This window comes from Oncorhynchus masou, chromosome 6 (assembly GCF_036934945.1).
Source record: "Oncorhynchus masou masou isolate Uvic2021 chromosome 6, UVic_Omas_1.1, whole genome shotgun sequence".
Lineage (NCBI taxonomy): Eukaryota > Metazoa > Chordata > Actinopteri > Salmoniformes > Salmonidae > Oncorhynchus > Oncorhynchus masou.
Window position 1 is genome coordinate 28,590,686 of NC_088217.1, and position 19,290 is coordinate 28,609,975.

The 19,290-nt window shown below is 42.8% G+C and overlaps 1 protein-coding gene across 1 annotated transcript in view; it reads left to right on the forward strand.

Annotated features, from left to right (window-relative positions):
• Positions 1-5,012: 5,012 nt before the first annotated feature.
• Positions 5,013-19,290, forward strand: part of LOC135541833 (growth/differentiation factor 11-like) — a 40,139-nt gene continuing 25,861 nt past the window's right edge. The window contains exon 1 of the mRNA XM_064968251.1: positions 5,013-5,735. Within this exon, the coding sequence (XP_064824323.1) occupies positions 5,321-5,735 (415 nt within the window). The 5' untranslated portion in view covers positions 5,013-5,320. The remainder of the gene's footprint in view (positions 5,736-19,290) is intronic.

Below are 19,290 nucleotides of genomic sequence, written 5' to 3' on the forward strand. Positions count from 1 at the left end.
TAACTGGAGTGGCGTTAAGTGTTGAGGAGGGTCAACTGAAGTTGAAGATTCCCGATGTCTGCGACGCCCGCCATTTGGTGCGGTGCAGACCCGGTGGAGAGCGTGGTGAAACAGAGAAGATACGGTCGAGTTTTGATGCAGAGTTTTTACCAGATAAAGTCAAGTTAAGATGTGTCAGTTATCCCGTGAAAGCTTTTTAACCGAACATATTACAGTGTTTTAGGTGTCAAGTTTATGGTCATGTGGCAGCAGTGTGTAGGAGGGAGATTTGTAGATGTGAGAAGTGTGCAGGAGGACATGAGAAAAAGGAATGTGTAGTATCGGTAGAAAAAGTGGTGGGGTACCCATGATGCTGAGGATCAGAGGTGTCCAGTGAGAGAAAGGCAGATTGAGGTTGCCAGAATCAGAGCAGTGAATAGAGTAGTAGAGGAAGATGGGTCCAGGGTGAGGAATTCTAAGAAGATCCCTGTGAGTAGGCCGTGGTCAATAGAGAGTAATTGGAATAACAGGAATACGGTTTGTTTTTTGGCATTTATGGCCATGGATCTCAACTGTACCACAGGAATGGAATGTAAATCACAGAGGATAGATGTTGTGGTGACAGCTGCAGAGAAGGTGTTTTGAACGATAGTGTCCCGTCCTCCCAGGCTGCTGGCCTGGTGCAGGATCAGACAGGGCCAAAGTAGCGGAATAGTGATGAGGTTTTAATGGGTGTAGTGTTAGTTGTTGGGCAATTTTTTCACAATACAGTACGTGGCGGCATGTACCTATAACATTTGTTTGCGGACCTCCATAATACCAAAGAAGAAGAAGGAGCCGAAACAGCCGGATACTGCATCTAAACGTGCATCCATCAGTGGCGACTTAAATCTTGGTGAGGCAAACAAAAACAAAAAATGTTTAGATACATGCCAGCAAACCCATTACACAACACTAAACAATACATTAATTGCACTATAACGGTGACAAACGGTGCGCACACACTGTTAGGGCCTACATAATGCTGTCCCAACAGCAGAGTCCCAACAGCAATCCCAACACCTTACCACTGCTACACCTGGCTATCAGTGGAGCCTTGTCTGGCAGCAAAACTGTAGGCAAAATTAGGAGGGGAAACGGGACCAAATGATTAGGGTTGGCACATGGACTACTAACAGCTTAATACACAGCATACACTTAGTATTACTTTCTTAGCTACAGTATACATGTCTCCCTGGCATATTACATAATTTATGCAGAAGCATGCAATATATTTTTGTGCTCACTTGAACAGGAAGGTGGTGCGGAGGTCCTTCATGGGGAAATTTTGTCATTAAACTTTGATTAGTCATTAAACTTTGGCATTCTCTGGATTGTCATAGCAGGTGACCCAACTGTAGTCTGTGACTATTATGATTTCCCTTTGTAGACAATTCACTTGCAGTAATTCCGTTACAGATATTTTGGTAATTCCGTTACCAATTTGGTAACATAATTACGAGCTTTAATCACTTAATAATTCATAAATCAATTTGATATCAGTAAAATCACTAACTAAAGCAATATTTCTTAGACTTACGGAAGGTAAACAATTTCTCCAAAACTAAATATTAGTGTTGAGATTATTTGGTAGGGGTCTTTACATCAACATTATTGTGTTTTGATGCATTTCTGATACCTTTTCAAGAGTTTTTATGGTAGATGTTATCTAAGACCCCTTTTCAATCTGTTTATCCAGAAATCAAGGCCTTTAGTTACACTTACTTTTTAAGATGGAAAATGTTTGAAAAATGTATCTATGCCTTAATTTCCCAAAAATATAGACTGTTCACTTTCATTTGACACCCAATTTTATTTCCTCCTATGAACTTCACATGTTGGTGCTCATGGATCCTTTTTTGATGGAAATGCCAGTACCAAACTTTAACTCTGCACTGTTCTTTAAGTAAATGTGTTTATGTAACATTTTCTGTGGAAATTGTTAAAAGTAGTGCTTCTTCATAGAGTTGTATGGTTTAACTTTGCAGTCATTGGTTTTTGTTTGACATTTTAAAGTGAGAAATCTGAGTCTCTGCATCATTCGGTTACCATGGAATTGCGCAGCAGCAGTATCTGCTTGAGCAGCACTGGTGTAGTTACTAGTTTGATCATGTAGGCGATTAAATGAGCAGGTGGATACTTTCAATCACCACTATACACTGAGTATATCAAACATTAGGAACACCTTCCTAATATTGAGTTGCACCCCCCTTTTGCCCTCAGAACAGCCTCAATTTGCCAGAGAATGGACTCTACAAGGTGTTCGAAAGCGTTCTACAGGGATGCTGGCCCATGTTGACTCCATTGCTTCCCACAGTTGTGTCAAGTTGTCTGGGTGGTGGACCATTCTTGATACAAACAGGAAACTGTTGAGCAAACCCAGCAGCATTGAAGTTCTTGACACAAGCTGGTGCACCTGGCACCTACTACCATACCTTGTTCAAAGGCACTTAAAATCTTTTGTCTTGCCCATTCACCCTCTGAATGATGCACATACACAAATCATGTCTCAACTGTCTCTATGCTTAAAATCTCCTCCCTTTTATCTACACTGATTGAAGTGGATTCAAGCCTCAAGACATGGATTGTGTATGTGTGCCATTCAGAGGGTGAATGGGCAAGACAAAATATTTAAGTGCCTTTGAACAAGGTATGGTAGTAGGTGCCAGTCTATGTCATGGAAAGAGCAGGCATTCTTTATCTTTTGTACACTCAGTGTAGTTCACCTGTGACAATTTTTGTGGAAGTCTGAAATACAGTGGCCCACAGACTCCTTTACTACTTTCACATGCAAACCAATAAATACATTCACATTACCAGAGACCGTTTTGAGGAAAATAATTGGATAGCACTTTATGTCATGATATTGAAATGGCCATGTATTTAATAAGAATGTACATGGTAAAATGACCGTATTAATCTATCAATTGCTTGTTGGTTAATTTAGGATTCATTAAAACAAGTGCCACTAGGCCCCATTACATGTAGAATTCTACATATTGTGTAGAATTCTTTACAGTGTCAGAAATCCAAAATTCTACAGGAGACTTATGGTGTATATGCTCTACCAAGGATACATTTGCATATGGAATCTTACTAAATTGTGAATATACCTTGTTCAACTGAACCTTCAACTGCAACTGTATATTCAACCAGTAGGTGACAGTAGTAAGCTAGTTCTGCACTATACTACATGCTTGACGACTCAACTGATTAACAAGTCATTACCATAAGTGGTGCAATACTTACCATTAGGAATTAGCCAGAGATAATTACAAACTTAATTAAGAGTCATTACATTGATTCAGAGAATTTAGCATGTAATAGCTGGGGGTTCTTTATGGCAGGCAGAGGTAAATGCACTTAATTTACAAGTGAATTGAAGTTAGCCTGCTGTAGATGTTCAATTGTGTGGCTTCACATAGAGCCCTCACTAAAGTGATAACTATCAGTTGTGTATTCCAGGATTGAGTAACAATATAACTGTAATGTTTATTGAGAAAATTAGGACTTTAGAAATAATTAAAGGGATTCATTTAAAAACAATGATGCATAAAGTATATAGATTGATTGACTTATTGATTGATGTGGTTTGGTTGATTAGCGCCATTGCTAGTTTGGAATATTCTTTAGAAAGACCAAAACATTGACAACAGGCATTTTTCACTCAAATTGAGATCCTGTATTTAAATCTAACAGTTGTTACTATTGTACTGACCATGCACATAATGGTTCAAGTAATCATAGATTGTCTTATTGGATATGGTAAGGTTTGACAGCAAATCATCATTTTTAGGCTACAACAAAAGTCAGTGATAGATCACTAATAGCCAGACCCACATTACTTGACCATTTTGTTAAAACCACAGATATTTCCAGTTCTCAATAACAAAAGCACTAATGGCATATTACTCCCTTAATGTCATTACTCCCATAATGTCAACTTTTTAGGTGCAATTGAAAATGTTATGGGATGCATTTGCTCCATTGTTTTCTTTTGTTGAAATATTCCACTGTTTTATCATAAGTGCCTGTATGTTTGACAGTCTAAATGATAAATTATGCATTGCCTTGCATGTTGTTGCTGCTACATTTGTACATCTGGATGTGAAAATCATTGCGTTAAAAGTCCAGGGATTCTAACACAAAATGAGTGTCACTATTGTCAAATGAATGCTTCTTAAATTCCAAAAACGGACCCCAATGCCCAGGGGCGGACTGGGACCAGAAATTGGCCCTGGCATTTCGAACACACCAGCCCACACTGGCCCAGGCCCCCACACTAGCCCATTTTTTCCCCTCAAGGCCCCCACACCGGAACATTTTTTTTCTTGAGAACCCCATTTTTTTGCCAGATAATGATAATTTTGTGCGAAATACCCTAGTTACACAGGAACACTGGGTTAAACATGGACCAGCCCATCTGGCATTTGCCCGAAATGTCCACCCCTGCCAATGTCATTTAAGATAACCTGTCACTCTTCAGTCAATTTTGAAGGTTTCACAATTCTATGGGTGCAGGACAGATTCCATTGATCCTTTTATGCATACATCTGACTCCTTTTATGCATAATATAAAATAGGGGCATATTAGAAGTGAGAGAATAGAAAGGGGAGGATAATTCCTTGTGGAAATGTCCATTCACTGCTTATCAACAACACCATCAAAATAAAAAATAAATGTAAGCTCCATATCACTAATGATATGTAATGACTTGAAATGGCCTCTTGCAGGTTCGAAACCTTGTCTGAATATAGTAATAAAATGCAAACTGTACAAACTACACTCCAGTCCATTCTGCATTCTGCATTCTCCCTTCTGCATTCTCCCTTGTGCCCTCCCTCTTGCTCCCTCTCTCTCTTGACTTGGTGACAGACCTAAAAGCCTTTTGTTGCAATCTTAGCCAATGGAGATAGATTACGACACGGAGGAGCAGAGATATATAAAGAGCTCTTTTAGGACGTACTTGCACACTTTTCAATGACACATCTTCTCATTCGCACCTATGGACTTAATTGTTATCAGATATGGCAACCAAAACAACAACCATAGCATAAAAACGGGTTATGCTTAAAATCGATAGATAGGCTAAAGTAAAATACTGAGAAAACCCACTCGGACGGACGCACCTTCCTACGTTTACTGCTGTCCTGCAATACAACCGTTTTAAGAGGCGACTATTTGAGTAGTTGCATATCATTGGTACCTTTGCAAGGTAAGGAAACACAGGTTAAGACAAGCAACATTTCAGGGGAGGGGATAACGCTAGCAGAAAGTTCTATAGCCTCACCAGTCATCATCATGCCGAGGTATAACTTTTTTCTGTGTTTGATGGTTTATGTTTGTCTGGGACTGTCTGGGAGTGACGAACCTAACCTTTTTCTGCCACCAACGAGCGAGATGCCCACGGACGCCGGGCTGTCGCTCCTTGATGAGGAGGCAGGCGCTCACGAATGTTCAGCATGCGTTTGGAGAGAGCAAAGTAAAGTCCTGAGGCTGGAAACCATCAAATCTCAGATCCTGAGCAAGCTGCGGCTCAAGCAGGCTCCTAACATTAGTCGGGAGGTGGTGAAGCAGCTGCTCCCAAAGGCGCCCCCGCTCCAGCAGCTTCTGGACCATCACGACTTCCAGGGAGACGCGTCCTCCCAGGATGAGTTTATGGAGGAGGACGAATATCACGCCACTACAGAGTCCGTCATCACTATGGCCTCGGAGCGTGAGTAATGCAACTTTGCCCCATAGCTGCTGAAAATGATAAATTCGTTTGTAAACCAATACTGAGAGTGCGCAGCAAGTCGCTGTCAAATGTGTGGTGATTGTTATGGTTATTGACATGCTTGGACAGAGGATATCCTGGTAACATCGGCACTTTGGACTTCTGAACATACTGCTGATGATTTTATGACCATCTTTTTACTCAAGTAAAATATGACAATCCACCCACAGAACCGTTTAAATAGGACAAATGATGCAGTGTCAGCTGTTTGTTACGGCTGTCAAAATATCCCAATGGATTAAGTGTGAATTTGATAAATCACTCAAGTCAATAAAGGGCCTCGTCACTATATGACAGAACCAGAGTAATTCACTTTGAGTAAGTCAAGCCATTATTATTGTTTTTATTATTAATATGATGCATGAATGCAACTCGCTTGCTCATTCTATCTAGTCCTATGTGCATGAAGATGGTGATTTGTTGGATGATGGACTTCTAGGCTACAGCTGTGATAGCCTGCACTGACAGTTCGTACGCGGCTTTAGCCCACGGTGTGCCTATGAACATAGACCGCGGAAGTATAGCCGACCCGAAATGATAGGATATGTTCTTACTTTTCATATTATTTCATACTTATTGTGGTATACTTTTAAGTAACTCTGTATCATGTTCGTATAAATAACTATTTTAAAATCGTCGTTTAGGTTCTGACAATTCGGTGACTTCTATTTGAAATTTCAGTCATGTTTTGTGATTTGACTTATTAAGCGTTTGGAGTGCATAAATCAATAATGATAATGTAACATTTGGTAGGCAGATGCATTGCACCGAGCCTATGCACATGATCCCTTTACATATCCTGCATTTGTATGGCCAAAGTATAGGCAATCCTAATAGGCCTATATGGTTTACATAGCAGAGGGACCGTTAAGGCCTAATATGCCCTATTAAATAAGTATTAAATATCACGTTCAATGTGGACAGGAAGGTAGGCCTCTAGCCTACTGAACAAACCCTAACAACATTCCCTAAAATTATAGAGCCACAGCAGCTGTTCTCTATCGGTCCTTTATGAGGGCTCCATCGGATTCCCTGCTGTTCATCGCAGTGAGAAAAAGTGTGTCCAAAAAGCTGCCATTGTGTCCCGCATGCAGCAATCTCCCTCGACCGCACTTGCCTTTTTAAATGCGAGGTTTATAGGCACAGCTCGTTTTTCCCTGTGAGAACACAAAGCCAGAGAAACAGTTGGGGTCGAGGGGAGTGTGTGACCTTTTCGCTGCGAATTGCTAGGGTTCAACAACATTTACACACGTAATGTATTCCGCACAAGGCGGACGAAAAGCCGTGCAAATAATCCGTTTTTTTCCAAGAGGGAACAAAGGATGCGTTTACACAGGCAGCCCAATTCTGCTATTTTTTCACTAATTGGCCTTTTTACCAATCAGATCAGCTCTGAACAAGAGCTGATGTGAACTATCTGATGTGATTGGTCAAAATACCAATTAGTGGAAAAATATCAGAATTGGGCTGCCTGTGTCGATATGTTTGTGTTGCCTTAACTAACCTCTCCGTCAATTGTCATACAGCCCACGTCGTGCCCTTTCTTTTCGCAATGATCTTCACCAGTTTAACTGCTGCTTGGTGAGCGCCAAACGCATGTGAGATTATTTTTCTGTGGCCTATTATTGTCAGATGTTCGTTCTTCAAATAAGCAGTGGTTTAAACGTCAAGAAATTACTTTTAATCGCCCTTATCCGTTAGGGTTAAGACGGTCCCCTCCAATTAATCGCCAATTTTACTCATCAAAACTCCTTGTGATGGTAGCTGATCGTTCATGAATGATCCTCGTTATGCACATATGCCTACTTTGTGATGAATGACCTATTCTTGAATATCTGCTACCAAAACAACTGTGGCCCATGGTAATGAATATCTCAGTGTCAGTTGCTATTGACAACCCTCTAAGCAAGTTCAGCCTTTGGTTTGGTCCTCTGAGGGATGCATAGATGTTCTTGCCAGGCATGAGATCTTGACTGCTGTTGCACGCTGGCAGGCAGCTCACCATTGTGGAAAATGATTCCTATGATCAAGGGCAATGTTTTTTTTTTAACAAGTAGTGCCTATAGTTTGTTAGAGAATGGAGATGTGGAGGAAACATGCGCAATTGTAGAGCGGTATCACATTTGGAATCCTTTATCAAATCCTATGCATTACCATTTACATAGACTGATCCTCATGCAGAGCATCAAAGTTGTAGGATAGAAGCATTTATCAATATAATGATATGACTTGTGATTATTTTATGTGATTGTCATGGCTCAGGTTTTTGAGGTCAATAATGTGATGTAGAATGGTCAATGTAGGCTCTCCTCCGGGATTAGTATGTCCAGCTGTCTCAACCAGTTGACAACATAGCTGTTTTCCCCATCACTCTGCATGTATGTTGTTAATGAGACAAACCGCCAAGGTTTTTTTCCCCTCTTCTCATGACCGAACCTGCGTAACATTATCTTGTGTTTGAGGGTTAGATAGCTGTGTTAGATAGCTCCCTTCCAGTATTTTCTATCCAGGGTTGTTCTCTTTTTGTGTATGGACGTTTTGAACCTGTCTCTGCACTCTTCCTCGGGCCGGATGACATGACACAGCTGCTCCTGTCCTTTAGAGGAGAGATATGATATGATGGCACTGGGCATTTAGCAGAGGCTTTTGTTTTGCTGGGGAATGGGCTTTGAGCGGGATGGATGTAAACCCCATGTTTCTGTTTCTCAATGGCTTGTTTTTTAGACAGTTGTGGGCCATGGTTATTGATAGGTCCATAAGATATCTCTATTAAAATGTCAGGCGTGGGAGCTGCTGCTTTGTTTTGAATGAATGGGAGTGCACTCACTGACACTGGTGCAAGAAACATGTACTGTGCTGCTCTGCTCTGCACAGTTAGCAGGATGCCATGGGGCTACATTAGCATCTTTCCCCCTCTTTTTTTCTCCTTGGTTTTCTCCTCTTCCTCCCACTCTGCATTTGATCCTTTCTCATTTCTCACGTCGCTCTCTTCTCTCTTTATTCCTCATCTCTTTACCTCTCCCTCTGAACTCCCTCCATCATCACTCTCCTCTGGTGTTCACATTGAGAGGAGAAGGACTGCATCTCTCTTGCCTGTGGCGCTTCAGCAATCCCACAAGATGAAAAGCCCCTTTTCCGTCTCAGATAAAGCCAGGGAGGACTTCAAACGCTATTCCCTGCGCACCTCGAACCCAATCACCCTCACATGGGCGTGCACACTGCCTTTGATGGACCGTGTAGGTTCACACAGTACATGCTGAACTGGACCGGTGCCAGAGTTGCTTCTTAGTATTCGCTCAAGGTACGTGGGTGCCGCAGTGGGGGTTGAGAGGGTCCATGCTTTCTGGTCGCTAATTACACTATGAAATTTAATGGAAAAGCTATTTATATCCCAGTGCGGCACTGTAACGTATTGTAGCATTCCCTCCGCATACCGTGTGTTGGAAAGAATATCGATGCAGTGCATTACCCAAGTACGTGGAGCGAAGCTGCACACATAGAAGCTGCATTGGTCCTATGTGGTTCATTTGTATCACAAAATTGCAAATCACAGTGCAAAGGATTTGAAACTGTTTGTATATGTTTGTTTGATACACAGAAAGCTGTCTGATTTTGTACTTGAGCTGAGGCCTGTAAAACAGGCTGTGTGTGTGTGTCTGTGTGTGTGTGTGGTCTGCCTGGGCCAAGGAGGGGTAAGGTTTGACCCCAATAGGCCCTCATTTGTTGCCTGTCCATGGCATTGAGACCAGATCTCTCTGTCGCTCTAAAACTGTGTACATTTGGAAAATGTTTGTTGATAATTTGTCATTCCCCGTATCTGAATTGTTTTAGTAATTGGCCCATCTTATTGCAATTTGAACACTTAAGTCCAACATCTGTTTAAGTTGTGATTCTAGCGCTAGTCTTCAGCAGGGTTCACAACCACAGAGCAAACCGTTTTGAGTTTAAAACAGGTTCTCTCCTTTGACACCAGAACAATCAAATCAAAGTTTTATTTATTTATTAAGTGCCTTTGAACGGGGTATGGTAGTAGGTGCCAGGCTCAGGTGTCAAGAACTGCAATGCTTCTGGGTTTTTCACGCTCAACAATTTCCTGTGTGTATCAAGAAAGGACATTCAGCCAATTGTGGGAAGCATTGAAGTCAACATGGGGCAGCATCCCTGTGGATTGCTTTCAACATCTTGTAGAGTCCAGGCCCCGACGAATTGAGGCACTTCTGAGGGCAAAAGGAGGTCCAACTCAATATTAGGAAGGTGTTCCTAATGTTTTGTACACTCGGTCTACACAACCCATGTCTCATGGCTTAAAAATCCTTATTTAACCTGTCTCCTCCCATTCATCTACACTGACTGAAGTTGATTTAACAGGTGACATCAATAAGGGATCATAGCTTTTACCTGGTCAGTCTGTTATGGAAAGAGTGTGCGCGTGTAGAGAGTATGTGTGGATATGACGAACAATCCTCTTCATTCTTTTCATTGGCATCTGTGCATCAAACATTTGAATGGAGTTATTTGAATTGAGTTATTGCTTTATCAGTCATCCTCAGTGCCATGACACAAGTTGCATCAGAGCTTTTTGACAGGGGATCCAGCAGAGTGCAGTACTTCTCTCGCTCTCTCTCATTTGACACTTGCATTTTCAGTTGCCGTATTAGTAATGTTAAGTTCTTTCTATTTTTGTACACTGAACAAAAATATAAACGCAACATGTAAAGTGTTGGTCCCATGTTTCATGAGCTGAAACAGAAGATTGCACATATTTGTTTACATCCCTGTTAGTGAGCATTTCTCCTTTGCCAAGATGATACATCCACCTGACAGGTGTGGCATATCAAGAAGCTGATTAAACAGCATGATCATTACATAGGTGCACCTTGTGCGGTGGACAATAAAAGGCCACTCTAAAATGTGCAATTTTGTCACACAACACAATGCCACAGATGTCCCAAGTTTTGAAGGAGCGTGCAATTGGCATGCTGACTGCAGGAATGTCCACCAGAACTGTTGCCAGAGAATTTCATGCTAATTGTTCTATCATAAGCCACTTCCAATGTCATTTTAGAGAATTTGGAAGTATGTCCAACCAGCCTCACAACCGCAGACCACGTGTAACCACGCCAGCCCAGGACCGCCACATTCGGCTTCTTCACCTGCAGGATCATCTGAGACCAGCCACCCGACAGCTGCTGAAACTGTTGGTTTGCACAACCGAAGAATTTCTGCATAAACAATCTCAGGGAAGGTCATCTGCGTGCTCGTCGTCCTCGCCTGGGACTTGACCAGTTCGGCGTCATAACCAACTTCAGTGGGCAAATGCTGTATGGCATGCTGTATTCCCAGTCATGTGAAGTCCATAGATTTAAATTGACTGATTTCTTTATATGGTCTCCCGAGTAGCGCAGCGATCTAAAACACTGCATCTCAGTTCAATAGGCGTCATTGCAGTCCCTGGTTCAAATCCAGGCTGCATCACATCAGGCTATGATTGGGAGTCCCATAGGGCGGCGCACATTTGGCCCAGTATCGTCCTGGTTTGGCCGGGGTAGGCTGTTATTGTAAATAAGAATTTGTTCTTAACTGACTTGCCTAGTTAAATAAAGGTTCAATAAAATAAATTAATATGAACTGTAATTCAGTAAAATCTTTGAAATTGTTGTGTTTTATACTTTTATTCAGTGAGTATTAACAATGGAGAAACAACATAAGAAAATAGGTAATCTGGTCTACACACATGTGGGCACATGCAGGTAAACGTATGCCCCCCCCCCCCCACACACACACACACACTGGACAACTGTCTCCCTTTTGACAAAAAGGATCAGAGTTCACAGCTATGTGATATATTGGACGAGAAGCCAATTAACCTCACTGGGCCTCTTTGGCAGCAAAGGAACCTGGTAGTAGCTTACACAGCATTTACCCCCACCCCCATGCACACACCAACCACTCCCACCAAAAACCCAAGTCTTTTATAGTGTTGACCCTATAAAAGGGTCATTTCCTGAAGGTGCAGGAACCATAAACATTAAGAGGGAGAGCGCTAAAAGAACAGGCCAGCAGAAGCTGGACTGCCTTCAGCCTACTGGCCAGTGATTGCGGGAAGTCGATGAGTATGTGAGGTTTTTATCCATTCCATGGAAGGCTATATTTGATGGTGACACCTGTTCCCGTCCACTGAGGGAGCCACAGAAGGGAAAGACATACCACTGAGGGAGCCACAGAAGGGAAAGACATACCACTGAGGGAGCCACAGAAGGGAAAGACATACCACTGACGGAGCCACAGAAGGGAAAGACATACCACTGAGGGAGCCACAGAAGGGAAAGACATACCACTGACGGAGCCACAGAAGGGAAAGACATACCACTGACGGAGCCACAGAAGGGAAAGACATACCACTGACGGAGCCACAGAAGGGAAAGACATACCACTGAGGGAGCCACAGAAGGGAAAGACATACCACTGACGGAGCCACAGAAGGGAAAGACATACCACTGACGGAGCCACAGAAGGGAAAGACATACCACTGAGGGAGCCACAGAAGGGAAAGACATACCACTGACGGAGCCACAGAAGGGAAAGACATACCACTGACGGAGCCACAGAAGGGAAAGACACCCCTGAGGGAGCCACAGAAGGGAAAGACATACCACTGACGGAGCCACAGAAGGGAAAGACATACCACTGACGGAGCCACAGAAGGGAAAGACATACCACTGACGGAGCCACAGAAGGGAAAGACATACCCCTGAGGGAGCCACAGAAGGGAAAGACATACCACTGACGGAGCCACAGAAGGGAAAGATAAACTTTGGTGATGACTTGTTGGGACGCCTGGTCATTACTGGTTTGTTTAAGAAGAAAATAAAAATGTCTAGGCCTGTTGAAATAGCACAACACGCTGTCAATTATATGGCTAATAAAATTACAAAGGGCCAAAGTCTTAATACGAGGGGCGAAATTTCACCAGCACTTTCAGGAATCTCACTCCCTCCACCTTTCATTCCGTATTCCCACGCTCCCGTGTCCCCACCATCCCAACTAGTGCCCACCCTTTCTCTGAGAGACTTATCTTAAAACGTGGGTCCCGTGCGCACACACACACGCACTTGTGCATGCATGCACACATGTACACACACTATACATTCAGGAATCACATTTATAATACACCTTCCTTACCTCAGCAGATAACATGTACATTGCACCAATATCAACTATACATTAAGAGTTCGATGTGCATAGCAGTATAAAAAGGGACATTTTTATGAGATCCTGGATCATTGTCACAATTATGGACCAATAAATGCATAAATTCCTCCTGCCGTGTGTGTGTAGTGAGCTGGAATGCTGCTGAGTGCCTGTTAAAAGGGATTCAGGGAGCTAGCATCCAGCTTGCTGCGCTGTATGTGCCCCATAGTGCGTGGGTATGCAGTGATGGAGGAGTGATGGGGAGGGGGTCCACAGGGAGCAACAAGCAGCCTAGTCCTATTCTTAAGGGACAAAATCACGGAGGGGCTTTTATAGGTACACTTAAAAAGACCTGAAACAGATGTTATGTCTCACTAATAAAGGAAATAATTACTTCCCACCAGTAATTAAGCACTGTGTACAGGAGGGACATGAGGGAAGAAAGGAGAGGAGGAGAGAAAATATAAAATGGAGAGCATTGAGGGGAAATTACTGACTGGCGAGTCGGGCTGTGCTGGAGGAGCCCATTAATCCTAAATGAAGGAGTCTCTGATCAGAGGAAATACAGCCTGGACACAACGTCGGATCCCACCAGGATTCCGATGTGCCAGAAAGAGGTTTGGATGGTGCGCATTGAGTGGATCGCCGGCGCCACAGCTGATGAATATTTAAATTAAATGTTAATTAGAGCCCTTCTAAGTGGCCCTGAGAGTTACTGTATTCATCCATCGCCTATGGCTGCCTGCACATCAGTTTCAGTATGCCAAGAGCCGAGATCAACTCAGGAAGTTCATTATATTTAAGCAGCACATTGTCCAAATGTCAAAATGTTCTTTAGGCCTGGAGCCAAGTTTAATAGAATCAATGTACAGTGCTGGTAGAGAAAAAAAAGAGCTGTGACAGATTTGAAATGGGATAACAGATACTCCCACATTGTACGGACATTGTCGAGTGAATAGTATGGACAGAAAAGGGATTCAAAGGAGGGGGGGAACGTCACTCTGGCTGACAAGGCCTAGTCACACTGACTTTGTCCACAGTGAAAATCCTTGGCCGAGGCTTTGGGCTTTGAGTGTGCTTCAGGGAGGCAAACAGAGAGGCCAAACTCACATCATCACCCAAAGACGGGGCAAGGAGGGAGTGCATCAAAACATCTTGCCCTTTGTGGGTCCCTCTGGCCTCTGCACCCCCTCCGCCCATTTGGGTGCAGGAGAGAGGGACGGGGAGAGGGATTGATAGAGGGATATGGGGAGAGAGCAAAGGGGTCAAAGGACACACACTAAAGCAAAGCTTTGTCTATGTCTTTAGTCCTTCTCTGTGCTGTTTGTGTTGTACACTGACTTAGTTCACCTCATGCACTCACTAAGGGACTTTAACTGATATATCATCTCATGCAGTAGGGTGGTAGGTAGTCTTGTTTAAGAGCATTGGGTCAGTTATCAAAAGGTTGCTTGTTCAACTCCCAGAGCTGACTAGGTGAAAAATCTGTCGACGTGCCCTTGAGCAAGGCACTTAACCCTAATTGCTCCTGTAAGTCACTCTGGATAAGAGCATCTGCTAAATGAACAAAATTTAATGAATTATGGATTTTGTTGCAGAATACTTTCTAATTCTAAGTATGACGCTGTATATGACACAGATTGCCTGTGGGCTCAAAGCGTTAATTTCATTAGTGACACTACTGGTGTGATTCACTTAGGTGAGAATCTCCATGCAGGAGTTTATGGGTTACATTCAACAGCTAATCTTACTAACACCATAGAGGACGCCATGAGGACATAATGCAGGGTATAATGTAGGAGAGATTAAAAAGATGTCATTCAGGACACCACGCTTCTGTCAGGAGACAGAATGTAGCTGAAATGAATGGACATTGTGGTGTTAAAGGATTTGGCAGTAAAAACCCAAGCTATTTTTTTTTTTCTGTAATCAGTTGCTTTGCAGAATTGATCATAATATGCCTTCTCAGTCAGAATATATCAGAACACACATGCGCACGCACGCACACAAAACCCTGGTTTCCTGCTGTCCAGCTGTCCGGCTTATTTCAGCTCACTGCTTTCTCTCTCTCTTTCTCCCTCCTGCAGTTCTACATGCATTTCTATGGTTCAGTTCTTTTCTGTGTAAGGGTTATATTATTATTGTAAGACTCCTATCGCTGTCTTGAGGAGAGAGTCTGTTTGGGGCCTCTGTGTGTGTGTGTGGTGTGTGTGTGTGTGCCCTCACTGGGTTGGAACAGGGAGTATTAGGAGGTGTCTTTTGTTGCTCCTGGGGGGCTTCTGTGCTCAGTCCTAATAGGAGTCTTGTGCCTGCCGTTGTCCCAGGGGAGGGGGTCTGAATGAGGGGTCCAACTTCACCCCCCCCCCACTCTCCTCCCTTTTGGGACAGGCTGAGAGACAAAGAGGGAGTGAGGCTGGGATGGTTGAGGGGGTGCACTGTGGCCTCTGTCTTATTAGAAGGGTCGTGAACGTGTCACAATGATTAATTTGCTGAGGTGCGCAGGGATACCCTAGAGTCACATTTATCTAACGCCAGGGCTCCCAAACGCACACTCGCCACAAAATGGTACATTTGCATTTCCCATTAAGAAAAGAAAATACAGATATATATATGCAAATGCAATCCCCATCTTGGTTTATGCCATTATGCTCTATCGTTTCGGACATTCACAATGGATGACCGTTTTTCTTTATTTTTTCACAATTTTTTTGGCAGTCTATCTATTGAACCTGATTGGCATGCTGTTCCTTTTTTACTGCACGTGTGGACATGGACACACTCTCACACAGCCCAGAGTGCCTTCATACAAATAGGACTGGAGAGGTTGGATGTGGTGTCTCCATCAAATATTCCATCAACTTAATTTACATTCTCAATGTGCCTCCTATCAGACCAAGCAGAAGGCTCCATTGTGAACTGTGCATAACAAAGCAATGGGATTGTCTGTTTGCCATCTTTCAATCTAATGTCAGCCTAGTTGTTTTGTGTCTGGTTCGGGGACACTCTCTCTGAGGTCAGCTCATATGGTGAAATGTTCTGATGTGTTGTTGTGTTTTGCAACACAGCATATGGTGTGAATAATATAGCCTACACTCTGTGTAAAACATATATACTGTGTGTGGTCATCACATTCATTCTTCTCTTGCCATATTCATGCAGCACCACCTGGTAGTATTACTGCCAACCATTAAAACATGGCATGCTTTGAAATGGCCTCAGAGGTATTTGAATGAACAGATGACAATGGTGAATAAACCCTTACACTTAATAAGTGTTCTCTTACATGAACACATAGGGCGCCTCGAGCTAGCATTGGAAAACATGTACCCAGGGAGTGGGCCAGATGTTCAGTAGTCCCACCTGCAGACCTGCTGTGCCTTGGCAGTTAAAACTCATGTGCTACATATGCTCCCATCACACCGTAGGGAAATAAGCTGCGACAGTAATGAAGCAGAGCAGCACTCCACACTGCAGTAGTGGAAACAGGAGAGAAGAACAAAACAGGCACATGTCCGATAGGAAAAACACTGCTCACACTCACATGTATGCATCCTTCTTGGTTTTTCTTTGTAACCAGAAGTAGGTGAAGGTTGATATCTCAGTCAGCAATTGAATTGTGTTTCTGAGAGGAGGTAGGTAGGAGGGACCTGATGAGAGAGGGGTTGTCATTGCACCAGTAGGTGGTGCTGTATGCAAAACCTGCGCTTGTGCCCCCAGGTTTGGATAAAGGGGTAAAGGTACTGGGGGATTGGGGAGGGGTCTTCTGTTATAAAGAAATGGGTACAGGAAATGAAGACACATAAATGTTACTACACCCCACGGGCAGGAAAATACTAAACTCTTTTCATCAGTAATATTTCCTGGCAACGGGGATTGAGCCATTTCAGGTCAGGGCTTAAAATCCCCTTGGTTTTGAGTGATCTTTACAAGCCTTCCTCATTTAATATGGGTGGAAAGTTCTGCCAAGATATATGGCATAATTAGGCTGCAGGTATGCACGTTTCACTGAGTTCCCCTCTAGTTTATTCCCATTCACTCTCTATGAAGGCACAAATTGATGTTACCCATCGATGCTCTCATTGTTTAGCATGATGTAGCTCATATGTTGTGCATGTGTGTTTAATAACTTCCTGTTATATGGCACTAAATGTAGCATCACCAGCAGAAACCTGCATCTCAGATTACATAGGAAACTGTAGGTCTTATTGCAGGCAACATATTAGAACATAAGTGATTTGCCAAAGCATCTCAAACTGGTTGCTTCAAGTGAGTCTTTCAATTCAGCTGTTGGTTAGTTGTTCATGTGGATAAAAGAAAGTGCGCAAATGCATTGTCATAGTTTCATCATTCACTATGCAGCAGAAAAACAACAACAAATAGTAATCTCAAGTAAACCCGGGGAAAACTGCAGAATCATTCATTCCCGGTTTGGTGCTGATGAGCAAACACAACAACACGTTAATTGCTGTGACCCCAGCAACCTACCAAAAGGAACATTGACATATTGTTTGTCCAGCGTGAGACACTGTTTAATTTACACTCACTAATGACTGGCCCTCATAATACAGGCTGAAGGACCTTGGCACTCATTCAATGTTCCTCTGGACTCTTCTAATGGATATGGTTTTATCTTTACCTCATTGAATTCATATCCCTCTATGCATGCCGGCTAAATCAATTACAACACTTTGGTAAACAAATCACCATTGGCTGCTAAAACCCTGCCCCAAACACAACAAAAACAAATTACGGCTGAGTAAGCTGAGTTGTATATCTTTGAAATATCAAATGGGTGTGAATAGGTGAAAGGACTGTTGTGGAGAAAAACATATATTACCATCGCCATAGGGTCGACCTTGACCTTCAAACTCAATTTGGCTATTAGGACTGCCCCTCCCCAGCACCCCGGGATGTAAAAGGCTGACGGTTTTGACCCCTGATCCCATTTCTTAACTAGGCCGAGGTGCCAAAATGACCTTTTGACCCAGGAAGCCTTTGCAGGTTGCCTGAGCAACCTCCGATTTAACAATGATTGACAGGTCCCTGCGCTTTCTGTTTAAAATGAGGCAGCAACACACTTCTCAGCAGAGAACAATGAGCGGGAACACAAGCCTCCATTCAGCTCAGTCTAGATCATTAACACTCTCGGCTGTCTGCTTCAAAACCAAACTATCGGCAGTCTACCAACTGGTGAATTCAGTGGAAAGTTGCTGTCAATGTTGAATGTATAGTACCTCATTGATAATATTTGGCTCCATTTAAATGTAAGTACTGGATTTAGGAAGGGGCCCTTCAATGCATTGAAATAAATATGTGAACAGAATAAATGCATTTTTTTTTAAATATGCATGCCTCTTTTAAAAACAACGTGCTTCCATTTATGGACGGCAGGTACCCTAGTGGTTAGAGCGCTGGACTAGTAACCGAAAGGTTGCAAGATCGATTATCCCGAGCTGACAAGGTACAAATCTGTTGTTCTGACCCTGAAGAAGGCAGTTAACCCACTGTTCCTAGGCCACCATTGAAAATAGGAATTTGTTCTTAACTGACCTGCCTAGTTAAATAAAGATAAAATAAAAATATGTTATCTTTATTTAACTAGGCAAGTCAGTTAAGAACAAATTCTTATTTTCAATGACGGCCTAGGAACAGTGGGTTAACTGCCTGTTCAGGGGCAGAACGACAGATTTGTACCTTGTCAGCTCGGGGATATGAAGTTGCAACCTTTCGGTTACTAGTCCAACGCTCTAACCACTAGGCTACCCTGCCGCCCCGATGTTGTTAAAAACAAGATTATCTGCTAATAAATCTTGACGGCATACATTTTCACCTAATTCATGATAGACAGAATGCTTTACATTGAAATAGGTATTGGGTGCATGCCATTATTCTTGATGGGCAGTCTATGCAAATGAGTAAGAATGCGAATGACATATGTTGTACACAGCCACAGCCAGTCACATAAGTGGTAGCCTACATCAGTGAAATACTCTGAATGAAGGCCAAGTACTAAGATATGAATAGTCAATGGATATCCAATGGTTTAAAAGCTTCTCTCTTTTCTTTCAAATGTTTTTTTTTTTTTTTGCTTCTGAGACTGCAACATGTTAGTTAATCTAGACTGGTAGTGGCTCCAAAACGGCAAATGATTTTGAACTGATCATGAGTTTGCTCAGGGGATCTAGTAACCATTTTATGGTTAGTGCTGCTTAGATGAGAGTCAGAAGAGGCAGGAAAACAGCTAACTCCCCCTCACTCCTCCTGCCTGTGATTTTGGTGGCAGCTGTGCAGAGATCGGTTTTGA